The following is a 17,159-nucleotide window of genomic DNA, read 5'->3' on the forward strand; positions in this document are numbered from 1 at the left end:
GTCCCTGCAAAAATGCATACCAGGTTTAAAGCCAATTAAAAAGTAAATGAAAAGGGGTTGTGAATTAAAACCCAAAGCGCATGTTTTTGAGGAAAAAGCCAATTGGAAAAATAAAATTGTGGGCTAACGGTAACGCGTATGTGTCCTGAGGCGTCTCAGCGAGGGCAGAAGCCCCCGCGCCGGGCATTTAATGATCGTGAGTGATCAGGCTGAGTCGAGGTGGCATGGGCATGCCAAAAATGAAGTAACGAGAAAAGAAAGTAAAAGAAAATAAGGTGAAAAAGGTGAAAGCGATGATAGTCTATGGACAAAAATTCTTCGAGGCCGGCGATCTCCTCCGGCCGTCGTCGGGCACGCCCTCGCGCCCCCGAGAGGGCGCGCATCACGCGGCGGCTCGGCACTTGCGATGCCGGGTGCCGGGAACACCCCCGGCGGCGTTCTCCTTCGTCCATTCGGCGGTACTCCACACCTACGGGTGACGCCGGTCCGCCGGTCGACGGGGGCCGCCGCGGACTTCGGGGGTGTTTCCCGGCGTCACACCCGACGTAAGGTGACCAATCCGACGGCCAGGCACGCTCCCGCGCAGACCGGGGCCCTCCGGACGACGCCCTCGCCACCCGGACGCGACGATTAGGGTCCGCCTCCCGGCAGAGGCGCCACGAATCTCGGGGGACGCGTCCTGGCGTTGCGCCCGTACAGGACCCGGCGTTTGGCGTCAGGGACGCCGCCGGCTTCGATGTTCACGAGTCTGGCGATGCCGAAGTGCACCTACTGGCTCCGGCCCGTCCGGCCGCGCCACGTGAGTCTTTGGGGGCGCCTCCCGGCGCAGACATTAAAGAGAAATAGAAATAAAAGAACAGGCAGGAAAGAGGACGGAGAGGGGCCGGGTCGCGGAACGACGTCCCCAGCGACAGTTCCTGACGCCGCCGGACACGCCGTCGAGGCGCCCGAGAGGGCGCGCGTCTCCCGGCGGCTCGGCGTCTCCGATGCCGAGTGCCAGGAACACCCCCGGCGTCGTTGTCGGTCTTCTGTGCGTCGGGACGCCGCACCTATAAGCTGACCCGTTCCGGTGGTCGGCGAGGGCCGCCGCGGACATCGGGGGTGTTTCCCGGCGGCTCCCACGACTGGGGGTGGTTGCCCCAGCAGCCTGGCACGTCCCCTCACCGTCCGTGCTCACGAACAAAGGTGGCGGGCATCGGGGACGCCCCCGGCGTCAGTGCTCACGGTCGCAGTCCGTCCGGCGGCACACCCAGCAGCTGCGACACGTCTGGGGCGCGTCGCGGCGGTCGTCGGGGGCGCCTCCCGGCGCAGACATTAAAGAAAAAGAGAAATAAAAGGACAAAGAGGACGGATGCAGTGTGAGGGGGGCCGGGTCGCGGAACGACGTCACCAGCGACAGTTCCTGACGCCGCCGGACACGCCGTCGAGGCGCCCGAGAGGGCGCGCGTCTCCCGGCGGCTCGGCGTCTCCGATACCGAGTGCCAGGAACACCCCCGGCGTCGTTGTCGGTCTTCTGTGCGTCGGGACGCCGCACCTATAAGCGGACCCGTTCCGGTGGTCGGCGGGGGCCGCCGCGGACTTCGGGGGTGTTTCCCGGCGGCTCACACGACTGGGGGTGGTCGCCTCAGCAGCCCGGCACGTCCCCTCACCGTCCGTGCTCACGAACAAAGGTGGCGGGCGTCGGGGACGCCCCCACCGCCACGGTACTCTCGGTCGCAGTCCCTCCGGCGGCACACCCAGCAGCTGCGACACGTCTGGGGCGCGTCGCGGCGGTCGTCGGGGGCGCCTCCCGGCGCGAGCACCGAAAGCACAGTAATGTAACAAAGAGGAGAACGAAAAGAAAAACAAAAGAAGGTGGGCCACGGGGCATCACGCACGGCTCGCGCCAATGAGCGCGCATCACTCGCCGGGGCGATCCAAGTGCCGGGAACGCCTCCGTGGCATGCCGAAGGTACGCGTCCCCCGCACACACCAGTGCCTTCGTCGGGAACTCCCGGCCGGCGCCCCTCGTTGCGCGCTCGTCTCTCGCAGAGGCCAGTCCGGTCGCCGGGAACGCCTGCCCGCGCTCTCGTTCGCTGGGACAACAGCCGCTCCGCAGCCTCCGTAGCACGTCGAGACACACCCGGAACGCCGAGGGGGCGCAGCTCTGATCGAAGAAGGCCCGGCCACAGCAGACGCCACAAGGCCGCCTCGCACACGCTACGACACACCCGGCACCACCCGACAGTTCGTAAAATGGCCGCCGTGCACGCCGTGCCCTCCCCGGCACAAAGACCGCCGCTCGTTGTCTCGGCAGAGCCAGCAGAGGTCAAAGCCCCGCCCTACTCGGCCAGGGGCCGGCTCATCCAGAGGACAGTGTCACGGGCGGTCCCCCGGCAGACGACCACGCGCACGCGCGCGAAACAACCCGAAGGCGGCCAAAAACGAATAGCACAAGTGTCACGAAAGGTCTCACCGGCACCCGCGAGCCGCCCCGCACTACACACGGTGTCCCGCCCCGGCGCGCCGCGCGGCCTACCAAGCGTCCTGCGCCATCCCGACCCCGCCATGGTCCGGCATGTGATCGCTAATTATGCCGACCATCTCCCCGAGCAGCGAGCACGCCGTCCGGTCCCTGAGGAGGCGCGGGTAATCGCTCGGCGCGAGAGCACCCCCGGACGCCCGTATCCGCTCCACTATCGCGGCCGTTAGCGCGCAGCTCTCGAAAAAATGCCGCGCGTCCCGGCAGGTCGCCCCGCAGGGGCAGCGCATGTCTTGCGAGATGCGGAAGCGATGGAAGTAATAAGGGAACCTGCCGTGGGCGGTTAGTAGACATGCCAGCCGCCGAGGCGGCGGGAAGTCCCGCGGTATGTGCGTGATATCCGGCACCCACTTGCATAGTTCGGTGTCGCTGTGCTCCCCGCGCCACTCCACGGCCCATCGTGCCCGCACGGCGGCCGAGAACGCAGCCCTCACGACCCGGAAGGACCGGTGCGACCTTCGGTCCATTCCCGATATCGCCGCGGCGCCCGCCGCCATGTCAGCGAGCTCGTTCCCAAAGATGCCCCGGTGGGAGGGCACGTGGAACAACGTCAATGCCCCCCGTCTTTGTAGACGGTATAGCGCGCTCTTGATGTTCGCGACGCGCGCGTCCCTCGTGACCACGTTGCATAGCGCGGCGAGCAGCGACAAGTTGTCGACGTAGATGTGCGCCGGCGGCTCCCACGCATGCGTGTCCAGGTAGTTCAAAGCTTCGGTGAGCGCTACCACCTCGGCGCAATAGGCGCTCGAGGCGACCGTGAGGCGGTACTTGCGCACGGCTACTATCGAGCCCCGCGGCTTCAACACCACCACCGCCGCGCCCGCGGAGCTCGACGTGTACGATCCGTCGGTATATACGTGCGTGCCCGGCGCAGACGACCACGCGCGAGCCGCCGTGACGTCGAGCCGCGCGAACGGAAACCCACGCGCCTCCGATGGGTGGGCGCCCCAGGGGTCGTGCGGGTACTGCGTCTCGTCCGGCGCGAAGGTGTGCGCGCCGAACGTGACTGTTTGTCTCATGCGGAAAAGGGCGAACTCCGCGTTGAGCCTGTCGAGTTCCAGCCCGATGGGCGGCTGGTTCGCGAGCACCTGCAGCGCGGCCGTCCGTGTTGTGCGATACGCTCCCGTGATCGCCAGCAGCATGGTGCGCTGCACCGTGTTCATGCGCGCCTTGAGCCGGCAGTCTGGTGACGGCGACCACCATATCGGGCGACGCGTATGCCACCGCCGGCAGGAGCACCTGTCGGTACAGGCGGCGCCGCATGGCGGAGTCCACGGTCGTGTGCATCCGCAGGAAGGACAGAGACTTGATGGCAAGCGTCTCTGCCTTCCGCTGCAGGTGCTCGGCGTGCTCGAAAAACGACAGGCGCCTGTCCACCACCACTCCCAGGAGCCTGATAGACGTGCGAAACGGGAGCCCCCTCGCACTGCCCTTCAACCGGATGGTCGGGTGACTCTTCTCCATCCCTCCCTTCCCGAAGGAGAAGAGGACGCAGAAGGTTTTGTCGTTGTTGAGCGCGAGCTTGCATCCCGCCGTCCACTCCTCGATGCGACGCATCGCCTCCGCCGCGGCCTCCATCACGCGCGCCCTGTTCTTGCCCGGCACGAGTACGATCGTGTCGTCGGCGTACGCCTGCACACGCACCCCGGCCGGCATCGGCAACCGAAGCAGCCCGTCCACGATCACGTTCCACAGGAGCGGGGAGATGGGCGACCCCTGCGGACTGCCAATCGACGTCTCCGCCGAGACCGAACCGGCGTGCGATGCGTACTCGACGGTGCGGCCCTCGAGAAAGGTACCGAGCAGGCCGACCAGGTTGGCCGAGCAGCCGCGGTCCCTAAAGTACTTAATGACGAGGGGGCGCCACACGCTGTCGAACGCGCCCCGGAAGTCCAGCGATATGAGCACCACGGGCGTGCCTTCGGCTTTGTGGCGCTTAATGTACTCGCACAGCGCGTGCAGCGCCATCACCGCGCACCTGCCGTGGGTGAAGCCGTATTGGTGGGGATGCGTGTGACCGCGCGATGAGGCGAAATGATACAGCCGGCCCTGTAACAGCCTCTCGAGCACTTTCCCCAGGATGGAGGTCATGCAGATTGGCCGGTACGAGCTCGGCGAATCCGCCGGCTTGCCGGGCTTTTGGATAAAGACCAATCTGCCCCTCCTCCAAGTCCTGGGGAAGTACCCCAACCGCAGTGCCGCGTTCATCACCATGCACGCGAATTTCGGGTGCAGGCGAATAATTCGCTGACCGCCTCGGTCGCGAGGCCGTCCGGACCAGGAGCGGAGCCGCGCGGCATTCCGCTGAGCACCGCCTCAATTTCGCCCAGCGAAAACGGCTTCTCGCTCCACCGTGGCGTACGGCCGACCAACCGCCGCGCGGATCTCGGCATGCGCGGGCGCGTCCGTCTCGGGCCTGTCGCGCGCGATAAGATGGTGAAGCAGCAGCGACGCCGACTCGAGGACGCTCGCCGTCCGGCCGCCATCCGGCCTCGTCAGCGGAGGCAGCATGACGTGCGACCGGGCGGCCCCGAAAGCCAACCGGAAGGGGGCCTGAAAGAGCGATCGCCGGCTGCACCGGTTGCAGACCTCTTTGTCTGCCTGCTCCTTAACTCGCGCCACCTCTCGGCGGTATTCCGCCAGCGCCTGGCTGTACTGGCTGCGAAAAATGGCCCGCAGCTGGTCGCAGCGACACCGTTGAAATCAGCGCCGCATCGCGTTGACCGCCCTGCGTCGGCCGTCCAGCTCGGGAGTCCACCAGGATTTACCTCCCGCGCTCCTCCGCTCGCGCGCCGGCCGAAGTTGCTTGACGCGCTCGCGATCGATGACGGCGTAGAACTTCGCCAGGACCGCGTCCAGGGCGGCCGGCGAGGCGATATCCGCGCCTCCCGCGCTCGCGAACCATCGCGAGTTGCGGACTGCCTCCAGCCACTTACGCCTGCCGTAGTTGGTGAGGCGCCTGCCAGTCGCGCACGCGCCCGTGTGGACGGCGATGTCCAAGCGTCGGTGTTCCGACAGCGTCTCCTCTTCGGAAACGCGCCACGTGTAGCCGCGCCGCACGAGCGTCGGCGACGCGAGGGTTACGTCGATCCAGCTATCGACGTACTTGGTGACGTACGTCGGGGGCGATGACGCGTCGTTCAGGACCACCAGTCCCGCGGCCGCCGCGAAATCTATCAGGCGAGTGCCCCTGTCGTCTCCCTCGCGAGGGCCCCACAGGACGCTGTGCGCGTTGAAGTCACCCATGACCAGAATGTCGGGCGTGCGACATCCGTCAATGGCGTGACCTAGGTGTTCAAAGACGTCGTCCATCGCCCTGTGGGGCGGCGCGTACGCGGCCACGACCGTAACCGCGAACTCGCGCGTCGAGCATTCCACCGCGACCACCAGTCTCGACACATGTGTCGGGAACACGTCGAAAGGCGGCCGGCGCGTGACGATCGCACACAGCGGGCCGTCGGCCGCCGCGTACGCCTGGTGGTGCGGTGGAAGCTTCGGGAGCTGACCCCGCCGCGTGTACGGGTCCATCACGGCCGCTAACACGCAACCCTCACGCGCCATGTGCTCGGTCAGCAGAGCCGTCGCTCGGCGGACGTGGTCGAGCGTCAGTTGACAGATCCGAATCGCGCCGCCGGCCCCATCCGCTCCACCAGGGCCACGGCTCCCCCCCTCACGCGGCCGCCCGCGCCGCTCTATCGCGGGGGGCCGTAGTTGGTGCGGGCCCTGAGGCGGGCCACCCGCTCCATGCGGATGGGGTACTCGGGATATCCCGCGGGATGGGACGCCTCGCGGCCGGCCTTCCTGCACTCGTTGCAGCAGACCTCCGGCTGTCCCATCTGCACGCGACAGGTCACGGCCAGGTGGTTGCCGCAACACTTCATGCAGACCGCCTTCGACGAGTCTGCCTTGTGCGGGCACGTCGTCCTACCGTGCCCGTAAGAGGCGCAGAACGTGCACGTAGGAACGTGCAGGTCTTCCACCGCTCGCACCGCCGTCCACCCTACCGAGAGTCGGGGCCGCTTCATTATGCGCGCGAACGCGGGCGGGTCGACCTACGCGACGTACGCGCACGTACCCGACCTCTCCCTGTACGTCACGCGCACCTTCCACGCGTCGACGTCCAGGTCGAGGCCCGGGTTCCTCTCGTTTAGTACTGTTTGGGATCGCACCGCTGGTACGATCTGTTGGGAACTCGGCGCTGACGCCCGTGGTTGTACCTGGGTCGCAAGCCCCAAGGGTAGCGTTGGCCTGGCGGCCTGGGGTACAACTGGAAGCATCCGAAGGTCCCGGCAAAGCATGAGTCGACTGGTACCAACGAAACAACTTGTTTATTTTAACATCGCAGAGAGTTGGCGGTCAGGTTGACCGAAGTAGAGAGACGGGAGAGCACTTTACTCAACAGAAGAAATCGGAGCCCTCCTTTTGGCGTCCGGGGGCAGCTGTTTTTATACTCTCGCAGTTGAGGGCAAGAAGGAACCCCTCAAAAGACGAGCACGTGAATGTACAATGGGCTAATGGTGACGCACACTGTCGTAGCGCTGCCGTAGCACCATGTCGAGCACGATCTCGTAGCACCCTGTCGAGCACGATCTCGTAGCACCCTGTTGTAGCGCTGCCGGTCGGGCACAATGACTGTAATGAGAGGATGATCCCTGCTTTGGCATCGCCTGTTTCGGGCACAATGACTGGAATGAGAGGATGATCCCTGCTTTGGCATCGCCTGTTTCGGGCACAATGACTGGAATGAGAGGATGATCCCTGCTTTGGCATCGCCTGTTTCGGGCACAATGACTGGAATGAGAGGATGATCCCTGCTTTGGCATCGCCTGTTTCGGGCACAATGACTGGAATGAGAGGGTGATCCTTTGCGGTCGCATCGCCGCAGTCGCGCCTGGAAACACCTGCCGATGAGTGTTGCGGCGACGACGATCGGGCCAAAATGTCTGCCGCCCCGCCGCAGTCGCGCCGGCAAAACCACGTGTCGCAGGCGAAACGCAACAGACCGCCCCGCCGGGGGAAGGAGATCCCGATGGACAGGGGACTGCATCCGCTGGCCGGAGGGATGTCGCTCGATGATGCTCATAACCGAAGTCGGGCGTCCCTCGACGTTTCTTGAGCGCAGCGCACAGAGAAGGCCTCGTTCTCTCGTTCAGGTTCGCACGGGACACTGCAAAGTGACTTCGGGAGAGTTCACATTTTTGTTCTCGTTCACGGCAAGCGTTAGAACTACGCTGAAACTCAACCGCTCAGTCAGCAAGCACGGCACAACCCTCACTAAGCCCTGCCAGGCTCTTTCCCCTTTTTATACCACTGCCTAGTTCCTTACAGTAGTCTAGCATCACTCAGAACGCGTCCACAAATTGAAAAATTGCACTAGAAAGCATATCATCACTTTGAAACACTAAACAAAAGCAATATGTTAAAAAAAAATCCTGCCTCAGGAAGAAAAACATCAGTAACAAACAATTTTGAGGCTGATTCCTACGTTAGGGGCTTCGACTTAAGCCATCGGCGTTACCGTTGAGACTCCCCTTTTTGTAACGCACCTCAAAGGAATATTGTTGTAAAGCGAGGCTCCAGCGCAGGAGGCGGCCATTTTTGGGAGAGATGGTCTGCAGCCATTGGAGAGGGCAGTGATCCGTCTCAATGATAAACCTCGAGCCGGCTAGATAGCATGACAATTTCTGAACGGCCCACACGAGACACGCACACTCTTTCTCGGTGGCGCTATACGCCTGCTCACGACTGGACAGCTTACGACTAGCATACAGGACGGGGTGTTCTACTTCTCCATTTTCCCGTTGGCACAGTACAACGCCCATGCCTCGCTCACTAGCATCGCACTGAACAATGAACCCTTTTGTATAGTCTGGCGATCGTAGCACAGGCTGGCTTGTTAGGGCACTCTTTAGGGCGCTAAAAGCTCTTTCCTTTGTCTCGTCCCAGACGACTGTTTGAGGCTCTGTTTTTCTTAGAGCATCCGTCAGGGGAGCCGCGATATCAGAGTACCTAGGGATGTACCTCTGATAGTAGCCGGCGACACCCAAGAACGACCGAATATCGGTCTTGGTGCGCGGTTGCGGAAAGTCTCGCACAGCGGCCACTTTTATTTCAGAGGGGCGGCGACGACCCTGACCAATCACGTGACCGAGGTAGACAACCTCGGCCTGTGCTAACTGGCACTTAGGAGCCTTGACTGTCAAGCCCGCTTCGCGCAGGCGGGTTAGCACTGCCCGCAAGTGTGCCATATGCTCAGACCAGGATGCGGAGAATATCGCTACGTCGTCTAGATACGGTAAAGCGAATTCTTGCTGTCCCCGCAACACTTTATCCATGAGGCTTGAAAAACAGTATGGCGCGTTCTTCAAACCAAAACTCAACACTTTAGGACGGAATGTTCCCATTGGTGAAATGAACGCCGCATACCTACTAGCCTCTTCTGTAAGTGGAACCTGCCAATAACCCCTGACAAGATCTAGGGTGGAAATAAACTGAGCGCTACTAACTTTCTCAAGGCGCTCCTCGATGTTAGGGATCGGATAAATTTGATCCTTAGTGATGGAATTAAGCCTGCGGTAGTCGACGCAAGGACGAGGTTCCTTGCCCGGTACCTCAACTAAAATCAAAGGGGAGGTATAATCACTCTCACCTGCCTCAATAACACCGAGCTGTAGCATTTTCTTTACCTCAGCCTCCATAATATCGCTCTGGCGGGGTGACACCCGATACGCCTTGGATCGTACTGGCTCTGTGGAGGTAAGTTCTATATCATGAGTAAGTACAGAAGTCCTACCAGGCCTCTCAGAGAACAGACCTTGAAACTCTTGTAATAGCTGGTGTAGTTCGGTTTTCTGCTCGGGCGACAGCGGCGCTTTACTGATAAGGTCACTAATGACTTGACCGGTGTCTTCCCTGTTCGTCACTGAGCCTAGTCCCGGAAGCTCGACCGGAAGCTCTTCAGGAACGTTTACCATCATGCACACCACTGCTTCCCTTTGTCTATAAGGTTTGAGCAGATTACAGTGGTAAACTTGCTGTGCTTTCCGCTTTCCTGGCAGACTTACCACGTAGTTAACGTCCGACAGTTTCTGAACAATTCGTGCTGGGCCCTCCCACTGCACGTCTAGTTTGTTGTTTAGCGATGTGCGCAATATCATGACCTCATCGCCAACCTCAAAACGACGGGCCCTGGCTGTCCGATCATAATAAACCTTGGCCCTCTGCTGGGCCTTTGTCATTGCTTCACCTGACAACTCCTGTGCCCTTCTTAAGCGTTCGAGGAGCTTAAGCACGTACTCCACCACGACTGGGTCGTCGCCCCTACCTTCCCATGATTCTCGAAGCATGCGAAGCGGAGACCGAAGCGAGCGACCGTACACCAGTTCAGCTGGCGAAAACCCCGTAGCCGCATGCGGCGCGGTCCTTAAAGCAAACATCACCCCAGGCAGACACAGCTCCCAGTCAGTTCGATGTTCAAAACACAACGCTCTCAACACGCGCTTCATGACGGAGTGGAGCTTCTCAACGGAATTCGACTGTGGGTGGTACACTGAGCTGTGTAGCAGCTTTACCCCACACCTTTCGAGAAAAGTTGTCGTCAAAGCGCTAGTAAACACTGTGCCCTGATCTGATTGGATTTCCGCAGGGAAACCAACTCGCGCAAATATGGACAGTAGTGCATTAACTATCTCAACTGAGCTGAGTTCTTTAAGCGGCACTGCTTCAGGGAACTTTGTCGCTGGGCAGATCACAGTCAAAATGTGTCTGTACCCCGTGGCTGTTACCGGCAGAGGTCCCACAGTATCAATAACGAGCCGTCTAAAAGGCTCCGTAATGATAGGTACCAATTTCAACGGCGCCCTCGATTTGTCCCCTGGTTTGCCCACCCGCTGACAAGTGTCACATGTCCTCACGAAATGGTCTGCGTCCCGAAAACACCCTGGCCAATAGTACTCTTGCAAGAGACGGTCCTTAGTTTTCTTAACTCCAAGGTGTCCGGACCACGAACCCCCGTGTGACAAGCGCAACAGATCCTGACGATAGCATTGAGGCACGATCAGCTGATCGAACTCCACTCCTCTGCGGTCTAGATACTTCCGGTACAGGACTCCACCTCTTTCCACAAAACGCGCAGTTTTCCTGGCGATACCTTCTTTGACATTGCAGCGCACGTTTTCCAGGCTGCCATCCTTTTTTTGCTCGGCTATCAAAGCCGTCCGGCTGACTTTTAGCAACCTATCAAGTCCGTCTGACGTAGGCGCCATGAGCAAATCAGTAGATAGCTCTTCTAACTTTCCCGCGTCGGGCGTTTCCTCTCCAGTATCTGGCGCCTTTAACGTTACAGACTCAAGTTTATTCAGTTCGGGCGTGCTCGGAATATCAGCTTGCTGCGCCTCTGACCCTTTTTCGTTGTTTGATAACGTCGGCCCCGCAACTACCGCCTTTGCAGCGAGCTCCCGAACCTTCGATCTGGTTAAGGCCTGAACACTAGCTTCACCAAACAAAAGCCCCTTCTCGCGCAGGAGGTGATCGGACCTGTTTGAAAATAGGTACGGGTACTGGGGTGGCAGCATAGATGACACTGCCGCCTCCGTCTCAAGCGCTCCGAAAGGTCCTTCAATAAGCACCTTTGCTACTGGCAGACACACGCTATGAGCTTCCACGGCTTGCTTGATCCATGCGCACTCGCCCGTGAACATATGGGGTTCTACGTAAGACGGGTGAACTACATCCATCGTAGCTGCGGAATCGCGAAGCACTCGGCACTCTTTCCCGTTCACGAGGAGGTCTCGCATGTAAGGCTCGAGAAGCTTCATGTTCTCGTCAGTGCTGCCTATTGAAAAAAACACAACTTTTGGTGTTGTTTCCGGACACTGCGCCGAAAAGTGACCCGGCTTCTGGCACGTATAACAAACGCGCGCTTGCCTCATCTCGAACCGCTTTCTGCGTTCGGCTTCGGCTGCCGCCGTCTCCTTAGGTTCGGTCGCACTGCTTCCACTCGCATCCGCACTACGCGTGTTCCCCTTTGCTCTCATGGGTGTGAACTTCGGCCTCTCAAACTTCGAGCCAAATTCACCCTTTTGACCGTCCTTAGCTCCGCGAGCTCGACGCGTCACAAACTCCTCGGCTAGCTCAGCGGCTCTAGCCACCGTACAAACGTCTGGCCTATCCAAGACCCAGTATCGCACGTTCTCCGGTAACCGACTATAAAACTGTTCTAGCCCGAAACACTGCAGAACTTTATCGTGGTCACCAAACGCTTTCTCTTCTTTGAGCCACTCCTGCATGTTCGACATAAGCCTATACGCAAACTCTGTATATGACTCACTTTTGCCTTTCTCATTTTCCCGAAACTTCCGACGGAACGCCTCCGCAGACAGCCGGTACTTTTTTAGAAGACTCGATTTCACTGTGTCGAAATCCTCTGCCTCCTCTCTATCCAAGCGAGCGACTACGTCGGCCGCCTCGCCGGGTAACAAAGTGAGCAAGCGCTGTGGCCACGTTTCCCGAGAGAACCCCTGCTTCTCGCACGTTCGCTCAAAGTTAACCAGGAACAAACCAATGTCCTCTCCAAGCTTAAACGGCCGCATCAGGTCAGTCATTTTGAACAATACGCGTTCTCCTGCACCGTGTGCCTGACTTCCATTACGAGCGCGTTCCATCTCTACCTCAAGACGCTTCATTTCCAAAGCGTGTTGACGGTCACGCTCTTGTTGCTCTCGCTCTTTCTGTTCTTTACGTTCACGCTCTTCTTTTTCTTTCTGTTCTTTAAGTTCACGCTCTTCTTTTTCTTTTTGCTCTTTAAGTTCGCGCTCCTGTCTTTTTGCAGTCTCCCTCTCTTCAATGGTCTCAAGGCATTCCGACAGCTCGTCATCCTCAGCCTCTAACTCAAGAATAGCCTTTAGCAGTTCAGGTTTTCTTAGTTTGTCTGAGACATCCAGACCCAACTCTCTTGCAAGCTCCAACAATTTCGGTTTGCGCAACGACTTCAAATCCATGGCTGCTCTGAATGCTGCTTTCTCTACTGCTTACTATTGTCTTGCCGCAAACTAACCCGGCAGCAACGACAACCACAATTACCAGCTCTGTTTCTGACACTAACAAAAAGCCTGGCAAAGCTCAGAAGAAGAAAGTCCCGCACTCACCAAACCTCGCAGCCAAGAGTCCAGCGCAGTCGTTCCGCTGCAGGCAACCAGTCATCACACAGGGCTCGTTGCACTGCTCCCGGATCGTCGTTGAGCTGCTCAGCATACCGTCAACTGCATCTCTTCGCTGCTGGCCTCCGTTGTCGCGATCTCACCGCTGGCAGACAGTTGTTTGAAGTCGGAGGCGATCTCACCGCTGCCAACCAGATGTTTTGGGATCGCACCGCTGGTACCATCTGTTGGGAACTCGGCGCTGACGCCCGTGGTTGTACCTGGGTCGCAAGCCCCAAGGGTAGCGTTGGCCTGGCGGCCTGGGGTACAACTGGAAGCATCCGAAGGTCCCGGCAAAGCATGAGTCGACTGGTACCAACGAAACAACTTGTTTATTTTAACATCGCAGAGAGTTGGCGGTCAGGTTGACCGAAGTAGAGAGACGGGAGAGCACTTTACTCAACAGAAGAAATCGGAGCCCTCCTTTTGGCGTCCGGGGGCAGCTGTTTTTATACTCTCGCAGTTGAGGGCAAGAAGGAACCCCTCAAAAGACGAGCACGTGAATGTACAATGGGCTAATGGTGACGCACACTGTCGTAGCGCTGCCGTAGCACCATGTCGAGCACGATCTCGTAGCACCCTGTCGAGCACGATCTCGTAGCACCCTGTTGTAGCGCTGCCGGTCGGGCACAATGACTGTAATGAGAGGATGATCCCTGCTTTGGCATCGCCTGTTTCGGGCACAATGACTGGAATGAGAGGATGATCCCTGCTTTGGCATCGCCTGTTTCGGGCACAATGACTGGAATGAGAGGATGATCCCTGCTTTGGCATCGCCTGTTTCGGGCACAATGACTGGAATGAGAGGGTGATCCTTTGCGGTCGCATCGCCGCAGTCGCGCCTGGAAACACCTGCCGATGAGTGTTGCGGCGACGACGATCGGGCCAAAATGTCTGCCGCCCCGCCGCAGTCGCGCCGGCAAAACCACGTGTCGCAGGCGAAACGCAACAGTACTCTTATAAATTCGTCGGGCGCGACGTCCGGGTCGACCCCGCTAAACTTCACGTGGGGGTTTCGCTTCTCGCCCACGCGAACTAACAGCGAGGAGCGCGTGACGGAATTCTCCGCGATCGCCGCCTTCAGGTTGTCTATGGATTCGCGCGCGTGTGAAAAAACGGTCAGGCCGTACCGAGTGTGCCGCAGCGTGACCTCCCTGATGTTCTTGGCGGCCGGGTCGATGTTCGTTTTGAGTAGGCGAAGGGCGTCCCTCGCCGGTGTCGTCGTCGGCGCCGTGGGCGTCAGGAAAGCCACGTGCTCGAACGTGGGCGCCGTCCGCGCGCCCGCCGCCGCGGCCGGTCCGACGCCGCTCGCCGCCGCCGCGGGCGACGCCCTCAGCGCCGCGGCGTAGCTCACGGCGCCCGCCGCCGCGATCGGAACGCCGGGGCCCGAGCTGGCAGCCGCCGAGGACGCGCCGGGATCGCGTCCCGCACTCCTGGGACCGGGCGCCAGGACTATAGAGCCCTCGAGGCGCCCCTCGGCGACGATGGCCCGTCGCTGCAGCGCTGCGACCTCCCGGCGCGCCTCGACCAACTCGCCGCGCAGGGCGACGGCCGCGCCCCGCTCCATCGACGCGTCCGACCGCAGGTCCGAGAAGAGGTGGACGATCTCGTACAGCCGGGTCGCGATGAAGCTGCGCGCCGCGACGGGCACCTTGTTCGCCACGTTCGAGCAATACTGGTGGATCTCCTGCTCGATCTCGCGCAGGCGGGCCTGTCCCCGCTCGCCGCGGTCCGAGGACACCGAGGACAACCGGTCGTCGTCTTCGCCCGCCGCGGCCGGCGCGGTCCCGTCCGTAATCTCCTCCTGTAACGCGAATGCGGCGAGGATGTCGTCGCCGGCATCGGAAAAATCCGATTTCGGCGACGCACCCGCACTGGCCGTCGCAGGCGGCGACGGCGAGACCGTATGGTCTCTGACGGTATTTGGCATGGTCGGGCTCAGGCTCAAGGGGTATGAGCCATGGCCATCTTGTGCCCGATGGCTGGCCCAACAAGAATGCTCCCGAAAATCGAAAATAAGACCCATCCCCGCCCGGTTTTCGCAACGAATTAGGTCCCTGAACGTTTAAAAACAACCCCAGCTAAAATTTAAAGGTGCCAAATGAGAAATACCTCGTTTTTGAAGCAAAAAGCAGGAGCCCGATTCCACCGGCCAGCCGATCACTTGCACGAGCGCTCGTGTTATCACTTGCACGAGCGCTGTCGAGTTATCATGTGGGGGGTGTACCGCCCCGGCCGACTGCTTCCCCGTTTATTCCCGAAAGCAAAAGCAAAAATAAATGGTGGGGAAAAACCTGTACCTGCAGAAATGCATACCAGGTTTACAGCCAATTAAAAATAAATGAAAAGGGGTGTGAATTAGAACCCAAAGCGCATGTTTTTGTAAAGAAAAGCCAATTGGAAAAATAAAATTGTGGGCTAATGGTAACGCGTTTGTGTCCTGAGGCGTCTCAGCGAGCTCAGAAGCCCTCGCGTCGGGCTTTTAATGATGATGAAAGAAAGAGGCGGAGACGAGGTGGCATTGACATGCCGTAAAAGAAGGTGAGAAGATCCCCCCTTTCCCAGCAGAGTAAGAGTGAAATGGTCGAAGGGAAAAGAAAAGAAAAAAGGGGGGGGAGGAAAGTACAGGCGATATGGGAAAATACAGTCATGAAAAGAAAAGAAAGAGGCAAGAAAGAAGAAGGAAAAGAGAACTGAACACATAAGCGGCAGGCGTCCTTGAGGACAAGTGTCGTAACCAGTCTCGCTCGGTGCCACGGGTCGGCGCTCATGGCCCACAGCAGTCACGGTCCGCACAGTCGGCGAGGTCTACTGAAAGACAGGACGCGTACACGGCTCTCCCGTAGGCACCCGACAAGCATACGCGAGCGAACGGGAATTGAGAGGAAATAAAATAAAAGAAAGAGAAGCGGAAGGAGAGATTAAAATAAATATCGTAGGCGACACTGTGTCCTGCGGACATCAAGCGCTACGGGGAGATAAACGCCTTCGCAATGTGATGGACGGCCGCAGGATGCACGACCGGGCCAAGAGCCGCGTACATCTGCTGGTGAGACAGTCCGTATGGCTCTACTGGTCGGCGTGGTCAAGTCTCGCATCCATGAGGCCGAGGGGAGGCAGACACGTAATGGGTGGAACAGAAAAACAGAAGTAAAAAGGAAAGCGTAAAAGAAAACACAGGGAGTACAAAAACACCGACAAGAAATAAAATGAAAAGAAATCGAAATAAGAAGAAATAAAGAGAAAAATAAAAGGAAACACAGGTGCACGAGACGCATTGTGCGTGCAGAGCGTTCAAAATAGGAAGAAAGAAAGAGAAAAATAAAAGGAAACACAGTTGCACGAGACGCTTCGTGCGTGCAGAGCGTTCTCGCCTATGGCGCACATATGTCTATGAGGCGTGTGGAATGTTCGGCGACACGCACCGCACACACGTCACAGTCGATGCCTTGGTCGACGGTCGTCGTCAGCGGTCATGTCCACAGTCAGGGGACTCTGTCGCCGCTCGCATCCTCTGGCCGAGACCCTCGGGACAGGCTGACCGCGCCCACCGACAACGAAGTCCGCGCGAAGCGTGTGATCACGCTCGGACGCATCGCGGAGTGCTTGTATTCGCGGCAGTCAACTAAGAAAAGGCCGTGCATTTCTTGCTGTCGTTCTGTGAGGTACGACAGACGCCAAAGGGCGGTACGAGCTGATCCTCAAGCGGGGCGTGCCCCGACGCAGCGGTTGACGAGGCGGTTGCAGGAAGCTAACTTGCCGCGTCGCCCGGAGCATGTCCGACAACCCAATCAGCGTGGTGATCTACACACATACAAGGGCAAAGCGGGCGTTCCCTGACAGCGTCTGCGCCGCGGTAGAACCAACAAGGCGAGTGGCAAAACCCCCGGAGCCTCTCCCAACGCGCAAGCAACCGCGAAACTCGTCACGCGGGCAGCAGTATGCAGGGCGCCAATGGCAAGGCAGCTTTAGTCCGAGCGTGCGCGCGGGTATTTGTCTGACATGCCCTAGCATTGTCAATGGCGGCGCGAGGTCAAACGATAGCGCGGGAGAATGCCGTGGGCGTCACCCGGTATGTCAGCTGTGCTTATGAACGGGCACCCCCGACGATTCGGCGGGCGCGCCCCCGCCCGCAGCGTTGCGAAACGAAGCAGCAGCGCAGTAAGACGCTTGGGGCGTCTCCCAGTATGCGCACAGGGCAGATGAGTAAAGCCGCGCCAACCCTCGTGATAGGCGCAACGGTACATCTCCCAGCGCGCTGGGCGGCCTATGAGCGTCCCGGTATCGCACTGGAGGCGTCGCGCAGAGAATGGGAGGCTCCAACTGACCGATACGCGTGTAGCGCCGCGGCTGGCGCGCGGCCGACCCGCCTGTGGTGCGGCGCGATCAAAGCGTACCGCGATGCGAAACGAGCGCTCGTGATGCCGCCGCATTCGCCGCCA

The 17,159-nt window shown here is 59.6% G+C and overlaps 2 protein-coding genes across 2 annotated transcripts; both read right to left on the minus strand.

Moving 5' to 3' along the window:
* Positions 1-1,386: 1,386 nt before the first annotated feature.
* LOC142563446 (uncharacterized) lies at positions 1,387-4,489 on the minus strand. Its single transcript, XM_075674000.1, has 3 exons — positions 3,722-4,489; positions 2,519-3,669; positions 1,387-1,786 (listed from the first exon to the last, which is right to left on the minus strand). Exons 1-3 carry the CDS (start codon positions 4,487-4,489, stop codon positions 1,387-1,389), a joined length of 2,319 nt encoding a protein of 772 aa, XP_075530115.1.
* A 735-nt stretch (positions 4,490-5,224) lies between these two features.
* Positions 5,225-6,082, minus strand: LOC142563447 (uncharacterized). The gene has a single exon (XM_075674001.1). The coding sequence runs from the start codon at positions 6,080-6,082 to the stop codon at positions 5,225-5,227; it is 858 nt and encodes a 285-aa protein (XP_075530116.1).
* Between the last annotated feature and the right edge of the window lie 11,077 nt (positions 6,083-17,159).

Source organism: Dermacentor variabilis, chromosome 11, assembly GCF_050947875.1.
Source record: "Dermacentor variabilis isolate Ectoservices chromosome 11, ASM5094787v1, whole genome shotgun sequence".
Lineage (NCBI taxonomy): Eukaryota > Metazoa > Arthropoda > Arachnida > Ixodida > Ixodidae > Dermacentor > Dermacentor variabilis.

What these genes read in the sequence shown, in the direction of transcription:
- LOC142563447 (XM_075674001.1), bottom strand. Translation starts at nt 6,082, where the DNA reads ATGGCGCGTGAGGGTTGCGTGTTAGCGGCCGTGATGGACCCGTACACG.
- LOC142563446 (XM_075674000.1), bottom strand. Translation starts at nt 4,489, where the DNA reads ATGGCGCTGCACGCGCTGTGCGAGTACATTAAGCGCCACAAAGCCGAA. An exon ending in CATACGCGTCGCCCGATATG is followed by an intron (nt 3,670 to 3,721) that starts GTGGTCGCCGTC and finishes AACACGGTGCAG; the next exon opens with CGCACCATGCTGCTGGCGAT. An exon ending in GGGATGGCGCAGGACGCTTG is followed by an intron (nt 1,787 to 2,518) that starts GTAGGCCGCGCG and finishes TCGCGCCGGGAG; the next exon opens with GCGCCCCCGACGACCGCCGC.